The sequence below is a fragment of the Lacerta agilis genome, chromosome 3, assembly GCF_009819535.1.
Source record: "Lacerta agilis isolate rLacAgi1 chromosome 3, rLacAgi1.pri, whole genome shotgun sequence".
Taxonomy (NCBI): Eukaryota; Metazoa; Chordata; class Lepidosauria; order Squamata; family Lacertidae; genus Lacerta; species Lacerta agilis.
Genome location: NC_046314.1, coordinates 48,768,490 through 48,785,721, shown reverse-complemented (window position 1 = coordinate 48,785,721; position 17,232 = coordinate 48,768,490). Strand labels below are relative to the sequence as shown.

At 42.4% G+C, this 17,232-nt stretch overlaps 1 protein-coding gene across 3 annotated transcripts in view; it reads right to left on the bottom strand.

Moving 5' to 3' along the window:
* Positions 1 to 618: 618 nt before the first annotated feature.
* Positions 619 to 17,232, bottom strand: part of GPR6 (G protein-coupled receptor 6) — a 35,973-nt gene continuing 19,359 nt past the window's right edge. The window contains exons 2-3 of one of the 3 annotated variants that reach the window (XM_033143581.1): positions 7,651 to 7,879; positions 619 to 2,088 (exon numbers count right to left, since the gene is read on the bottom strand). In XM_033143581.1, the coding sequence (XP_032999472.1) occupies positions 1,081 to 2,088; positions 7,651 to 7,680 (1,038 nt within the window). In that variant the 5' untranslated portion in view covers positions 7,681 to 7,879 and the 3' untranslated portion in view covers positions 619 to 1,080. Of the gene's footprint in view, positions 2,089 to 2,325; positions 2,444 to 2,610; positions 2,762 to 7,650; positions 7,880 to 17,232 lie in introns of those variants that run through there. The other 2 variants (XM_033143582.1, XM_033143583.1) reach the window with 2 other exon arrangements.

Genomic DNA, 17,232 nt, shown 5'->3' with positions numbered 1-17,232 from the left:
CACTCTGAAGAATCGGTCAGACAAAGACAGACAAAAAGAGGCACCTAGGGCCTGTGGATTGTCACAGAAATCAATTTATTATGCGCTTGCGCAGGTGTGTCAGGATGGAAACATGGACCAAATCTAAACTAAGCCACAAAGGAGGACAAATGGGAAAATATAGAAATTTTCTCTGATGCTACCCCTCCCCCCAAAATGAATGGAAATTAATTGGAACTCTTGAAGATTTCAATGAGACTCATATAGAATAATATCTCAGTGAGCTGAAACCATCATTTGAGAATCAGAACAACCCTTTGATCTTGCTTCCTCTCTTGAAACAATTTTATTTGATAGTCTCATATCTTACCTAAGAATAGTGATGAGGCCTTTTAAAGACTTAGAGGAATTAATATTATACACATGCTTGATTAGCTTTATCTCTACAGAAAATAAATTACTACTGAATAGAAACAAAATAAACAAAACAGTATATTTTACAAACTTGTTTCATGACATGGTTCCTCTGCATAAGTAAACTAATTTCATATGGAAGGATAAACCCAATTAATATTTTCAAGTAATCATGAAAGGTTTTCCAGGCTCTTAGAGGCTATTAAATCAGCTCAACACACAAAATAAAAATATGTAATGAATTTTTTTATTTGTGTACAAAATGTCATAATTTGTCAATACTGTGCAGCAAAATATATTATCATTCACATCCCCAAATAATCAGACAATATTTTACTTCTTTCTCTCTCTTTCTCTTTGCCCTTTAAAAATGGCAATACTGTTTTGGCAGTTCAGCAGCTAAAAATAAAGTGCTATAATTATGTAGTCTTGGAATGCCTCCACTTTACAAATGTGATGCACAATCTTGTATACAACCACACTGTGGTCCCCCCCCCCCACACACACACAACCAAAAGCTTCAGACTTTTCACATTCTCAAGAATACACACACATAAAGTGCTACTGTTTAAACATCTCCCCCCAAAAAACAATTCCACAACATGTATCTGGTTCATACCAGGCACTGTAATTCACAAAAGTCAAATATTGTCACTTTGTGCAAAACTACACAGAGAAAGAAGTCACTTAGACATCACTGGGGGATCTTGAACGGAAGGACACTTTTGATTGAAAGCAGCCACAAAACAGAACCCACATCGACCTCTGAATTTCTTGGTTTCTGTAGGCATAAATGATAGGATTGATCATGGAATTGTAGGTAGCGGGTAGAAGTGTGGCATAAGTGTACACAGCAGGGTAGCGGGAATCTCCAACTACGCAGTAGATAGCAAAAGGTAACCAACTGGCTCCAAAAGTCCCAAGGATTATAGCAAGTGTTGAGACTCCCTTTTTGGTTGCAACATAGTGAGATGCAGTCAGAAAATGTTGCTGGAGTGCTATCTGGTGTGCATGCCTGCAAACTATTTTGCAGATTTTAATGTACAGGTGCAGCATGAGAATAAAGATGACAAAGAAGGAGGCAGACAGCAAGGTCACATTACTTTTGGTCAAGGGTCTCACAATACTGCACGATGAATAATCTTCTAGGCAATTCCAGCCCAAGACAGGTAGCAGTCCTAAGCAGAGGGAAACCCCCCATGTGATGATCAGCATCATATGAATACAGAGAGCAGTCTTCTCAGAGTAGTAAGTCAATGCGTTGTACAGGGAAAGGTAGCGATCAACTGTGATGGCTAATAAGCTACTCACAGAGGCAGTAAAAGAGGCAACTAGGAAGCCAACTGTAATAAGGCTGATGGTTTCTGACTGGATCACATACTGGAAAACAAAATTGAGGATTAGGCCAACTCCAGCCAGTAGGTCTGCTGTGGCCAAGCTCCCAATAAGCACAAACATTGGGGTTCTCAGGTTGGGAGTGTAGAATATAATGGCCACAACGATCGCATTTTCACAGGCAATGATGGTCCCAGAAATGCAGAGCATAATATCCCAAGGGTTGATGATAAAGATGGGGAGCTTGGAGGAGAGCTCCAGAGAATAATTCTGGTTGCTGGCTTGGATCCAGGGCACAGGGCTCCTGGTTTCATTCAAGGCAATGCTTTCATTCATCTCTGCCACAGCCAGGTATGCCACCTGCAAGGAGAAGGAGGAAGAAAGGAAGGAAGGAAGAAAAAGGGTGTTAAAATAATGCCTTTGCCAAAACAAAAAAACAGGAGAGAAGGAAACACAGAATAATAGCTAAATTAAAAGGACAAAATAATTGAAGAAGGGAGAAATCTAACACGAAAGTGAAGGAAACATGTCTAGTCTAAGCTAAGGCACAAAGAAGTGGGGATCAGCATCCATGGGTGGGAAAGAAGCAACACAAACCCATGGAGCCTGGTCAATAGCTGGTGCCTTCAGAGAGCCGCGTTTGCAAAAGCCGACGGACGCTCTCCGTGGTGCTGAAACTAAAGTTATCCCTCCCTCTTTGGGAGCGGACCCCAAGGCAGGAGAGCTTCTTTCGCGAAAGCAGGCGACTGGCTAAACCACATCTCGCCATCGCAGCCTATTAAGATCCCGCTGATTTGGCTTTAGCTACGTGCTGCGCTCTCTCTTTGTCCTGCAATTCTCCCGCCACACACACACACACACAGCCGCAGCACTCGCTCTTACTCTTCCTCAAGGCTGAGAGATGTTTCTCATGGGTGCTGCTTCTGCCGCTGCTCGCCGCCGTCTGTCCCGTCGCGTGGCTGGAGCCGCGTCCCTTCTTTGCCTTTGGCGGGCAGGAGCCGAGGAGGCGGGAGCAGGCGGCTGCCACCCTGCGCGTCTCTCGAGTGAGCGAGAAAGAGCGGGAGCGCTCTGAGGCGGCTCCGCGTCTGACGTAGAAATGACAGAGGCGAGGGCAGGGCCATAAGCCGTCCAGGCGCGCACATGGAGCGCTGGCCCCGGACAAGCCCCCGCCCGCCGAGGGAGGGGGAAAAGCGCGCGCAATTAAACTCGAGGGATGAAAGAGCAACGCGACTGCGGGGAGGAGGAAGGCACCGCCGAGCAGAGCCTCTGAGCCTCTGGGGAGAGCGGAGAAGCGTCCCCGAAAGCAGCAGGGCGGGGGGGGGGCAGTGGAAGGCGGGTGGGGCATAGGGAGCGGGAAGTCGGGGAACAGCAGCACAGAAGGGCGCGTGGACTGGGCAGGAGAGTGGAAGAGGAAGGCGGGAAACGTTGCTGTGGGGGAAGGCAGGGGGCCGGCAGGGCTGAGGGGGAAGAGGGGAGAAAAGGGGCTCGTGGGTGGCGAAGACAAGCCGGGCAGGGCCCGCAGACAGGAGGCGCTCAGCTGCAAGCGCCCTCCCGCCCTGCTGCCTCAACTCCGAAAGAGGCTTTCCGCTCTAGTTCCTGACCAGGCAACGCGGTAGTTGAGATTCCCCCATAACGCGAGGCGCTTCCCACGCCAGTGCGGTAGTGGGGGAGCTGCCGCTCACCCTGGCCCCCTGAAGTGTGAGACACGTGTTTGCAAACATGTGCTGTTGCGTCCACACTTTTACATGGAAGGGTTGCACTCCATCTGAAGGAACAAGTTAGTAAGACTAGGAGTGCGACTGGATTTGCTCTGTCGCAGCTGTCCCAAGAAGACTCCTCAGCTAGGGGTGCTTAACCCCCACTTCCAGCTGCTCACTGGTTGCCCTTGTTTTTTTGGGGGGGGACCCTGATAACCTGTCCTCAATCATCCATGCTCTAGTCTAGTGACCTTCCATGTGGACGACTGCAATGTGCTTAACATGTTGTTGTTGTTGTTGTTGTTCAGTCATTCAGTCGTGACCCCATAGACCAGAGCACGCCAGGCACGCCTATCCTTCACTGCCTCTCGCAGTTTGGCCAAACTCATGTTAGTAGCTTCGAGAACACTGTCCAGCCATCTCATCCTCTGTCGTCCCCTTCTCCTTGTGCCCTCCATCTTTCCCAACATCAGGGTCTTTTCCAGGGAGTCTTCTCTTCTCATGAGGTGGCCAAAGTACTGGAGCCTCAACTTCAGGATCTGTCCTTCCAGTGAGCACCCAGGGCTGATTGCTTTGAGAATGGATAGGTTTGATCTTCTTGCAGTCCATGGGACTCTCAGGAGTCTCCTCCAGCACCATAATTCAAAAGCATCAATTCTTCGGCTTAACATGGGGCTACCCTTAAAAGTCAGTATGGAAGCTAACACAAAAATATATCATGGAATCATGTGTAACACTCAGTCTGAGCCTCAGTTCACCATCAGTGTAGTGGAAACAATAGTGACTTTTCTCAGACTGCTATGGGAGGGATGACAAAAGAGTTCACCAAGTATTTTGCAAAGTGAATGCACTACATTAAATTTTAAGAAGAAATAGTAGTAGTAGCAGTTAGCAATTCTTATAAGACTCAGTGGGATATACAGTACTAAGCAAGTGCTACCATGCAGCCGAATGCTGTGCACAGGGAAAGGCTTTGCCAATTTCTGTGGGACCTACCTTCAAATAATTGCATAAAGTCTCAATCTGAATAATTTAGGCTGTGTACACAATATGACATCTGAAGCATGTTTTTCCCCTCAAGGAATTCTGATCACTGTTGTTTTAAAGGGTTGTTGGGAATTGTAACTCTGTGAGGAGTAAACTACAGTGCCAGTGGCACAGCTAGCCACTTGGGATGCAAGCCCCATGCTGCCGTTTCGGGCAGCATGGAGCGTGCAGGCACCTGAGCCAACGTGTCACTCTCAGGAGAGAAGCAAGGCTCAGGCATGGTAAGTGCGCCCTGCCCCACAGTGTGGCGCCCAGTGCCCCCCCTGCCCGCCCCCCAGCTATGCCTCTGTGCAGTGCCCAGAATTCTTTGAGGAAAAGAATGTGCTTCAGATGTGCTTTGAAGGTTTAGTGTGTATGCGGCCTTAGCGACTAAAGATCAGAATGCTCTAATGCAACCTTCTTAAAAACTGCATTGAGAACAAAGAAGACTGAGGAGAAGATAAGGTATTAGAAAACAGGTTGAGAAAGTTGCCTTATAGAACTGGAAGAAGAAGATGTAGCACAGTGAAGGTTATTTTCCCACCACCCCTGCCCACCTATCTCACATAACAAAAACAAAACTATAGTCTTTGTCAAGACATAGAGGATAATTAGCACCTGCTAATGATATGCACTAAAGGAAGTTTCCTTATACTGTACTAAATCAGATCACTGGTCAATCTAGCTTGCTCTTGTCTGCACTGACTGACAGCAACTCTCCACTGTTTCAGACAGGGTTCTCTCGCAGTCCTACCTGGAGATGTTGAAAATTAAACCTGCACCTTTCTGCATGCAAAGCATTTGCTACAGCACTAAGCCACGATCCTTCCCATACCACCAGAATAATATTTGAAGCTTTGGACCATGTAGGGAAAGTCCATGCTGCAGCTCAACCCCAGGCCAGCATTGCCTTTTAGGAAACGACTAATGCTAATTGAAGGAGAAGCCTATGTATGGCCCGGCCTAGAGCTTCTCATATTGGCCTGTTGAGGTAGGAAGGAATGGCACTTCAGAAACTGCCAGGCCATCAGTACAAAGTGAAAACCCAGCCTAAGGAAAGAAAAAAGACACCTGCAAAGTGGTAAGGAAAGCCACTTTCCCTATTTCTTCTTTAGGTTTTTTTTATACATGTAGGTGGAACATTTTGCTGCTGTCAGTCTGAGTTTGATTCATAAGTCTCTCAGTGTTCCCTAAATTTAATTTAATTTTTTTACCACAGCCTGAGTCCTGAAAACACCAGTTTAGAAGATATACTAGCAGTTCTGCAACAGAACACATGAGACTTCGCTAGATGAATGCATGTTAATCACAATGTAGGAAGTAGTTATTCAAGCAAAATATTTTTTTTCATACTATTTTAATAATCTGCACACACTTATCAGACAACACAAGAATCAAGTTTATGTTGCAGTGGGTTGATTGCTACAACAGGTTTCTTAAATAGGCCATAATGGCCTGTCATGGCTAGTAGTGCTGATAGTATCTCATTCACCCAGAATGACTCACAGAAAAACAAATTTCACTGTGAAGTGGGATAGAACTGTAGGTTTTTGCAGAACACTAAAAAGAACGAGCCTTTATGGGGGCTCCAATGCTCTTTTCTCTGAAGGAAACTTGCACTCTTTATAGTTTCACACAGGTATTGCTGTATGCTTGATTAATCCCCCCACACACTGTACATTTGGAAAGAGATAGAACATATAAGACACACACAAGTGCTTTCTCCTCACAAAGAAACTGTCCCTGTAGAAGGCCTTTGGGATTCCCTGTTACTGAGAAGAGTGAGGAGCTATAAAACAACAATTAAAACTTTGGAAACCCTTGATACAAGAGTCATAGGTTGCAGTCCTATACACACTTACCTAGCAGTAAACCCCATGGAACTCAATGGGACTTAGTCCTGGTGTACACATGTACAGAATTTTACTGTTAGGAAATGCTTTCCTTACCCGTTTCATTGTAAAAGAAAAGGAGCAATAAATCCTCCAGGTTTGCAAATATATATTTATTGGGCTCAGTGTATTTCAAATATCTTCTTCAGAGGCATGATCAGTTTGAGACTGTTTTGGGGGGGAAATATGCACAGAGGCTGAAGTTTCAAGATCATCCTAAGCATGCTCCTGAAAAAAATTCAAATTACACTGCACCTGGGGGCTTCCTCTCTCCCTGTCTTTATGTTTGGTGTCCTCCAGATATTCTTTATTTGAAAATACAGTTTCTTCAACATCATTCACTATGCTGTACTCAGATAGAATGACGTTCAAAACTAATTGGAATAATGCAGCTGCTGCTACTACATGTGATCAAGATTAAAAACCACATATAGCTACGAAATCAATGCCTTAAAGACACATTCCAGCTTTGATTATCTCCCGTTTGGAAGAGGATAATTAGATAACAGCAATTAAAGTGAAAATCTTTGCACTTCTTGATGATTCCCCATGAGGAACTTATGAAACAACCTTCATTCTTCAAAGGCAGAAGAGATCCCAACTCCAGCTGTCATTAGTAATATTACATAATTAACATCTTCACAACATTTGGAATTAATCTAATGGTTGTGATTGAAATAACTGATGGATGTTATATGTTATATGGCATAAAGAATCAGTCAACAATCAACTGACATTTTTATCTTTTATCCCACTTTATAGCTTATTCAGCTAACTATTCCTGCTAGTAGAAGCTGGCACAAGGACTTCCACTAAGGTATCAAGGCTTTCCCCACTTCTCCTCTCCTCTCCCCATGCACCCCCTGAAATTGGCTTGGTAGTGTGTGTGCATGTTGGGGATTGTTCTGTCCTGCAAGCTGAAAAGCTTGCACAGATGGAATGACTGCCACAGCACTACACTGAATTCCTACATCCATTTTGGAATGAATACCCAAATACAAATTATTCATTCCTCTTATCAAGGTGTGCATAAGAGAACTCCAGAAGATATATTCCTGTGACTGAAAAATAATTAGGGTCTCCTGCAGATACCATCTTATCAGGAGGTAAGAACTGCACAATGTAGGAATAGGGCCTGTAGTGCTGTGGCACCTACTATTCGGAATTCCCTGCCGTTGTATATTAAGACTGCTGCTCTCTTTTATATATATGCCATGCTGAAGTTTGAAATCCAGGCAAAATTATACATTACTGACATGAGGATGCCTCCAAAAATTGTGCATATTAACAAGTAGCAAGACATTTACCTGGGTTGCATTTCTTTTGCATTTCTCCATTCTTTTCAGCTGCAGTCAGTGTTGTGCTGTGGGTGGTAGCACATTCAATACTGTGATGTCATGTGAGTAAGTGTTGCTTTGCATTAGGAAAGAAATCAACTGGAGGTTTCTGTTTCCAGTGACAGCCTTGTATGACCTGTAACATGTAGTTCCTTCCTGAGTCGCCTCCATTTAAAACTGTTACTCCTTGTTCTTTCCTCTGTTAACAGAAAACAAATTAGCGTCATCTTTATAATAGCATCTTACAGGTGTTAGAACGTACCTTCTTGTCCCTATAAAAGACACAGCTCTTTTTCAGGCTTTCAAAACACTTCTTGTATTAAAGACTTTTCAGTCTGTCACACTTCCCTGAATCTTTTCCAGATTTTCTATGGCTTTTCTTTAAAAGGTGCAGTAACCCAGGAAAGCTAAGAGTAGATCAGTTAGGACTTCAGCATTTGCATCCTGAAGTTTGAATATGATGTTCTAATGTATCGTGAAATTGTTTTTTTGGGGTGGGGGTGGGGGTCACCACCTCTCTTCCTTTCATCTCTGTTCCATTTGCATCTTAAATATACACAGGATTTAATTTGCCTAGTCAAATATTTATTCAGCTGAACAAATCTGAAAGACTTGTGGTGCTATCTTAGATATCTCTACTCAGATTAAGCCCAATTGAGTTCAACAGGATCTCCTGCAAGGTAAGTGTGTGTAGATTTGCAGCCTATATTGAGAGTACCATATGCCCCAGAGGTGCACTTAGCCTATTCTAGAAATTGGGACTATTGCTGTTGCAGCTCCTACTGTCTGTAATCAATTACAAGCCAAAATCAAATATGATGGTGCTTAGTTGGCTACTAAATAAGTTTTTGTTTAGGAAGGCTTTCCCTAAGTGTAACCCAGTCATTTATAGAATATCAGTTTTATCTTTGATGAAGTGCTTTTGTTTGTATGGATGGCTTTATTGTTTTAGAGTTTATCAATTTGATTGTATTGTTCTTAGAGCTTGTGTTTCTTTTTTCTTTATTTTCTTTTTTGTGTTTCTGAGTTTTATTCTGTGTTTACTCTGTACACTGCTTCAGAGACTTAATGCCATGAAATTTTAATGGATTTTTAAAATAAATCTATGGATTTTTAAAATAAATTATAAATAATAATCTTTTAAACCTCTTGTCATATTCTCTGCAGTAAGAAGTACTAGGATTTCTTTGAGCTTTGATTAATGACCTACTTCCATAATGATAACAGGCCTAGAAGCCAGTCTAACAATACTCCTGATAAATCATCAGATAGAGTTTATCACTGTAGTTAAAAGGGTTTACACTTGCGCTCTTTGCAATTTTCAGAGCACAGTTAACAAACATTACAGCAGTGACAGAGAAAATAGTGCTTTCAGGGATGAAGTAATATTTTTTCCAAACCTCTTTATATATTTATATCTTCAAATACTGCCTTTCATTCTAAAAAAACGAGACCTTTAAAATGGCTGACACCCGCATTGAAACAACTAATTAAGAAGAAAGTTAGTATACAAGCAATACATAATTGCATAATGATTATGCTGTCATATCACTTTTTAAAAGCCTATTTTCTGCCATTGTCTCTGCTGCTCTTTTGGCAACAATGTTCTTTTTTTGTATTTAAATGACTGCATCCTGTTCTTTCTGCTTTAATTACATGAGCTATCCCAGTCAGCAAGCTAGAGCTGGTTACACTGCAGTGTCACTGAGGTCAAGCAAAGTCCATGGAAGATGAGAAGAATGCTTCTTCCATCTGTCAAATAGATTATCCTAACCAATTAGGGATTATGAGAGGTTGTCACAATTAGGGATTAATTGATGATGTCACAATGGAATGATGTCACAATGTAGCCAGTCAGATTTAATGTGCTGATGTGATCGAAGACAAACAAAGCAAATTCAGGAAGCATCACTCTCCCTTTCAATGCAAACCCTGAGAAATTACCAGGGTTCAAGTGTCACTCATCTAATTCTCATTGCAGTTATAAAATTCTCCCCCAAAGCCTTCCCCTCTTCAAATATATGTGCTCCGTGTAGAGATATGGCAGCAGGGTAAGAGTGGCACATGACCCTGAGGGTGGAGGGTTATAATTCTGCTTCCTACTAATTATATGAAAATCCTTCACAAGTATAATGCAGAAAGGGGACTAGATTCTGCAGATTTTTCATTATGCTTGGCTTTTATGTTTTTGTAGACTATACACACACAGTAAAATTTATTTGATAAAGCTTTTAAAAATAAAACAAAACAAAAGCATGTGCCGAGTACTAAGATTCCAAAAGAATTACATTTCTGCATGCCTAAAGATCTTGAAGAAGTAACTGAGAACTGTAGTGAAACCTTTTCATAATTTAACTTTTCCATACTGTACAAAGAAACTTAGAATAAATTCTCAAGACGATGAGGCAGAGTAGAAAACTTTGTACTCAGCAAGTAAGGAGCGTGTTTCGATAGTTTGGGGGCAAATGGTAAACAGGAGGCTGAATGGTGGTTAGAGGATTAAAAGAGACCAAGTCTTAGAAAGGACAAGGGGAGGGTTTGTTGAGAGTGGCAAACAGTGGTGAGTTTGAGTGTAATGAAGTAAGAGAGGAGATGGGAACTGAGTTAGAGGTTGATGATGTGGTTGAAGGGGAAAACAATTCCAAAAGCAGGACTTGGGTAAGGGATAAGATCAACAGGGGTTAGGTGGCAACAACAGGCTATAGATCCCATTGAGAAATATTGCGGAAAACATAATCCCATTGAAATCAGCGGGGTTTCAAAATGCTTACCTCTGGGCAAACTACATATAAGGGAGATGGAAAGTACAAATAGCAATAAGAACTGTGTTAAAGATTTTTATGTTAACTTTTCAACAGCCTATCCAACTTATAGTATTTTATTACAGCAGGGCATTTTTTAATGTCATTTTTTCTGACATTCAATTAAAACATTTTTTAAAACTTCAAGTCTGCAGTTATTAAATTTATTAATCACCCTGCTTAATTGGTGTTTTCCTTCCTAACCACAAAATAATGCTTCTTTCCTCCACTGTATTGATCTGCACTGAAGAATTTATCATCTAGATTTTTTTTTAATACCAAGCTGTGAAATTGTTTGGTAATTGGTGCTTTGCCATGAGGTTCTGCATTAAACTTGAACAGAGCTCTGTATTTTGAATTGGCACTGCCATTGAGAGGATCTGTCTTAAAGAAACACTCTGCCCATCTCTATTCTCATTAGCATGCTTGTCAAGAAGCACCAGCATCGTAAAATACACACAAAAGGTTTTTAAAAAGAAAAATCTGAATACTGGAGCAATTTCATCAGCTTAAAAGCAACTTTGTTAAAGTTGTCCAGTGTTGCCTTTATGCTAATGAAGGTGTGCGTTCCATTCATCAAAGGGACTTTGATCCAATGTACAGTAGGTTCCCACTGTTGGAAGAGTGGGAGACAAGTTTTACTCATTCCCCCCTTTTCCCTAAAGCATCTTGTGATCCTGTACACCACATTCTTAAAAGCATCATCGGGGGAACCAGCTAAAATGGTCTCCTGTGAGCAGAACTTATATGATCTCTGGATCCAACAAAAATTTGTTGCTAAAATTTATATATATATAAATGTTCCCATTGTGTGTGCGGCAGACACCGATGTTCTCCGTAACCGCCGCACCAAACAGCATCAAATTAGGATAAAGCGTAACTTGACCATCAAGGAAGGATCTGGCATCATAAAAATTCAAAAAAACCACACCTGTCATGCCTAAAATATAGAATAAAGGCAAAAAAGTGGTGCGCCTATTATACCTCACCAGCAAAAGGAATGAAGACTCCAACAGCATCCAATAGAAAGGCGGATCGCCCGTCGACATAATCAGACCTGGCCAGAGCAACAATGCCCTGTCCACCATTTTATAACTGCCATTTGTAAGCACCTGAGGACTTTCTGACACAAACCATTTTATAACTGCCATCTGTAAGCACCTGAGGACTTTCTGACACAAACCGCTCAGTGGAAACGTGGTGCAGGCGAATTTGCTTTTGGTGGGGTGGGGTGGGGCGGGGGGTCCCCAGTGCCCTCACCTAAAATGGCCGCCGCAGCTTTGCATGTGCCGAGAGGAAAAAAAAAGATGGAGCAGGAGGCATGCCTGAGAGGTCGCACTGAGTAAGACCGGTTCTGAGGGGATTGTGTCACTGGGGTGAGTAATTTTGGGACTAGGGTGGGGGAGAATGCTCTTTAAGGTCCCCAGTGCCCTCACTTAAAATGACCGCGTGCTGTTTTTACATGAGTAGAATGTGTTCTTTTATTTAAAATGCATCTCTGGGTTATTTGTGGGGCCTGCCTGGTGTTTTTACATAAGTAGAATGTGTTCTTTTATGTAAAATGCATCTCTGGGTTATTTGTTGGGCATAGGAATTAGTCCATTCCCCCCCCCAAAAAAATATAGTCCGGCCTACCACATGGTCTGAGGGAAAGTGGACCGGCCCACGGGTGAAAAAGGTTGCTGACCCCTGCTCTAAAGGGACAGGGAAGAATGAAAAACAGGAGCTTTCAGAATACTCGGGGTCAGGAGAATTTTAAAAAGAAAAAAAAACCAGCTAGTAACATATAAGATATTTACAGCTGCCCTTCATGCAAAGTTTCAGCTCATGCTGACTGCATAGTAAAGACCTATGTGTTCATCTCCAATCACGTGGCTTCATTAGTCCCACTCAGCCCCCACCCATGTGGTGTTCCATTATGGAACATTTATTTACTTATTTGCAGTATTAATATGCTACCCAGTAACTAAAGTGGTTTGCAGTGAACTTAAAAAAGGGTTTTATATAAAAATAAAATCATAAAATCTAATATAGCAAGAGAAGATAATAATTACAGTGGTGCCTCGCAAGATGAAAATAATTCGTTCTGCGAGTGCTGTCGTATAGCAAATTTTTCGTCTTGCGAAGCACCAATGGGAGAATAGCGGTTTGACAAAAAAAAAATCGTCTTGCGAGGCAAGCCCATAGGAAAATTCGTCTTGCGAGACAGCCTTTCGCTAGCGAATGCCTTTCGTCTAGCGAGTTTTTCGTCTAGCGAGGCATTCGTCTTGCGGGGCACCACTGTATAAGACAAAGTTCACAGTAGCAACAAAGATTCAGAGCTAGGATGGAAAGATCTGTCAAGTAAACAGGTAAAGTTTGAAAGGCACATAAATGACATATGGATTTGCAGCCAATCAACACTCTATTGCACCCCTCTCTCTGTGTTAGGAATGCACACCATCCCTTCACACTTAGCTGTGTAACAGCAGTGTGTCTGTAGCAAACAAAGCCGCTATATAAAGCATGAAGCAGCTTTTTGAGGTTGCCTTTTTTGAAGCCAATGTGTACAATAAGACGGGTGCTTTCCCTCAATATTCTATTCTCATTTTTAGGCAGACCCCCCCCCCCGGTCTCCCTCCGTGTGTGTGTGTGTGTGTGTCTGCATAGAGTTACATCCACACAGTTGGTATATTTTGCTGGTGCACTTCAGGTTATTTTGAACTCTGATGTTTTATCTAGATACCATGATCAAACTGGGTCTAAGGTTGAGCATCACCAAAAACACACCAAATGTCTTTCATCTCTATAATGCAAAGGCACCTTAGGAATGATGTTTACGCTTTCATGCAAAAAAACTGAAACATGGACCTTACATTTTACGTCTCAGAACAAGAGCCATTTCATTAAATGAGTTGTTGGGAGTGAATTCTAGAAACAATTTGTCCAGCAAAGGTACCCTTATTGTCCTCATGCTGCTCAGCAGCGAAGTGTGCCGTCCTTTTACAAGGCCACACAAAGACAGGGCCACTGAACTGCGAACAAAATCAAGCAGGGTGTCCATGACAACCCATTCAACAGATATGCTAAAGCACAAGCCAGGGTTCACATCACATGCATTCCAGCACGTTGTAATTAAATTTGACTGTGCACAGAAGACTGCGGAGGACTACAAGCAAGTTTCCAGATATTACGTCTGAGTTCAGAATTTTTCCCTTGCTCCAGATCTTGGGGTTACTTCCCACCCCTGGGCATAGTAGAGACTGCCAGTCTTAACTCCGCAACACAAATCATTAGCATGAAGTTGCTACAAGACAAAACAGAGTGGATGCTTTTTGCTTCACTGTCAAGAGCTACATGATTGCAGCTGTTGGGGCTGAGCTGGAATGTAATTCTGGTCAGATTTATTAGTAATCCTGTCTTCTTGCCCACCTCCATTCCTTTCTTAAAGATCAGTAGTGAGTTTGACTCACTCACTGCTGCTGAGTCATCTTGCAGCTACCTGCTTTCTAGTAGCCACTGCAGAAAGCATGAGGATTCTTTTATGCTTCTGCTCTCCCACTGTTGTAATATTGCAAGAAGGGCAATGTGGGCTAAGTATGGTGGGGGTGTGGATAGTGTATGAGCAATCCTGCCTAAAAGTGGAAGGGTGAGGGCTTCATCCCTTTTTAAATTATATCGTAAATGAGTACAAAACAGCCATTTAAAGAGCAACCAAAATACAAAACCAACTTGAGATTACAAGTAGGTAAACAGTAAAGGACCCCTGGATGATTAAGCCCAGTCAAAGGCAACTATGGGGTGTGGTGCTCATCTTGCTTTCAGGCTGAGGGAGCTGGCATTTGTCCAAAGACAGCTTTTTGGGTCATGTGGCCAGCATGACTAAACTGCTTCTGGCACAACAGGACACCATGAAAAAATGTCGGAGCGCATGGAAATGCCGTTTACTTTCCTGCTGCAGCGGTACCTATTTATCTACACATGCACTGGTATGCTTTGGAACTGCTAGGTTGGCAGAAGCCACATATACTGGTGAAAATGCATTATAGAAAGGAAAATTGCTTTACAAATGTGTGTATCAGGCAAAGTTGCATACAAAGCTGTGTATGTTAGGAGAAATCTGGACTACAGTACTGCTGAATTTTCATAATGATTTTTTTTTAAAAAAAAGATAAATATTTCAAACTGTTGTGGAAATGTAGGGAAGTGAATTTAAGAGGCAGAAAAATGAGAAGGGAGAGAAACTGAAATCGACAGATTCATGCATCCCTACAAACATTAACTCCTTAGGAAGGAGTCGCTTATACTACAGCTACCAAAAACTCCTTCCCCATTTGCAGTTCAACCCATATAACATTGATTCTACAACTGCAGGCCCCTTTTAGGATTCTGAGCAGCCTGTGAACTGGATGTTAATTTGAAGCTATTTCCCTCCCCTATCATTTTCATTGCACCCTGTGTCAATGTCATCTCGTACATTGGACTGTACTGTTAATCCATGTGGAGAAGACCCAGGGCAATTCCACACCCACACCGCCTTTACTTTAAAATGACCCTTATACAGATTAACGGTGTGGTTACATTTTTAATTCAGTGTACAGTTCCAGCTACCACATCTAAAAATAACATCATATGGAGCAAAGATGAGGAAGCTGTTGTGGTGCACATGGGTCAGCTTGGCTAATGGCAGGGATGATGGGAATTGTTGTCCAGTACCATCTGGAGGATCACAGGCTTCAAATTTGTAATATCAAACAAGAAAATGGGTAGAAAAGGGACAACAAGTTTAACAGGCGGTTAAGAGTGTCTTCCCTACAAGGAAAGATTAAAGTGTTGGAGCTTTGGGCAGTGAGACAATGTAGTTCTGAGAAAGGTGGGGAAGGGACACAATAAACCAGGGAACTGGGAGAAAATTCAGGACAGAGAACGGAAAGTACTTCATCACACGATGTAGCTTTTGGAATTCTCTTGCAAAATATGTAGTAATAGCTACAAACTTGAATGGCTTTAAAAGACGACTAGGTGAATGCACAGGTATTATACATGATAGCTAATGAAACCTCCAAGTTTTTATACGGTATACCTCTAAATACCAGTAGCTGTGGAAGAAGTGGGAGTTTTGTTGCCTTCTAGTTTTGCAGTGGCATTTGGCTGTCAGAAATTGGATGCTGACCCAGATGGGCCATTGGTGTGATCCAGCAGAGCTCTTATGTTCTTTTTATAACCCTTCGCCAGCCCTTACTCCAGTTGTTGTGTAGTTGTTTAGTCGTGTCCGACTCTTTGTGACCCCATGGACCAGAGCACACCAGGCTGACTTACTCCAGTAGGTCAGCTTATCACCACCTGGCAGATTGTCATAATACTATTGTAGGTCAGTTGGCCAGTGACCTGAAAAGCAGCCAGGAGTGATACTTCTGGAAGAGAAACAAGGCAAACACGGGATGTGCACATCTAAGATGCTTGAAGAAGCATTAATATTCAGATTGCTGCTTAGCAATGGTGGGGACTGTCCAGTATGGCCAATGGTCAAACATGGTGAGAGTTATAGTCCAGCAACATCTTCAGGGTCAATGTTTCCCACCCCTCCTTTACAGCACCTTGGTTCTGTGCATTATGTATTAATTGCCTGACATGAGGCAGTCCTTAGGTGATTTACAATACAAAATTATTAAAAACGTTATGGAGGCAGCAAAGGGGAAAATTCAAATTTGTGTGACAGAGAGGTACCGAGACAAGAGTTATGTACAACTGAGCAGCTGGCCAATTCATTAAAAGCAATTTTGACATTCTGGCTGTGCCCTTGATAATTTAATTTGTTTAGACAACCAAGTGAAAAATAATTACCGGTAGGTTTGGCAGTGTCAGAAAAGTTCTCACATAGTGCTTAATAGGCTGATCTTATACATTTTTGGGGGGTGTCATTATAATAAATAGGGGAGAAGGATGCTGTAACTCAGGAGCAGCTAACCCATGTCCCTCCAGCTACTGTTAGACTCTGTTGCCAGTCATCACCAGTGAGGATGGCCAAAAACCAGGGATGATGTCACCTGTAATCTAACAATACCTGGAGGAACAGAGGTTAGTTACCCTTACTTTAAAAGGTCAAATGTAGGAAAAACAGGCATAACTGGTCAGCAGGACAATTACAGCATACAAATCTCCATCCTAAAAACTCACTGCCAAGAATACTAGACAATGACAAATGCTATGATTTGCATCCCCATTTGCTGTATATTTATAGACTATCAATTACTGCTACTACTACTACTACTACTACTACTACTACTACTACTATTAATTTTAGGTGCATATCTAAGTGTACACCTAGAGTGTAGTGTGTAAAAGCGACAAAATAAAGCCAGTCATTGACTGCAGTTTCCTGTCATTGACAAACTTTAGTTGACTGCCATGTCATGTGTGGAATAGCTCAGAATCATTCATTCTAAATAAGCCTTTCCCAACCTGGTGCCCTCTAGACATTTTGGGCTACAACTCTCATCAGCCTTGACCATTGTCCATGCTGGCTGGAGCTGATGGGAGTTGAAATAAGAAACATCTGAAGGACACCATAATAAGAGCATTGGTGGATCTAGGTCCATCTAGGTTGGGATCCTGTTCTCACAGTGGCTAGCCAACCTGTGGGAAGCCTATGGAAGCTAAAATGCCTCTGGGAAGCCTGAAACAGGACTTGAGTGCAACAGCAGTGTTCCCACTTCTGATTCCAAGCAGCTGGTAGAGGCATTCTGCATCTAACAGTAGAGGCAGAACATAG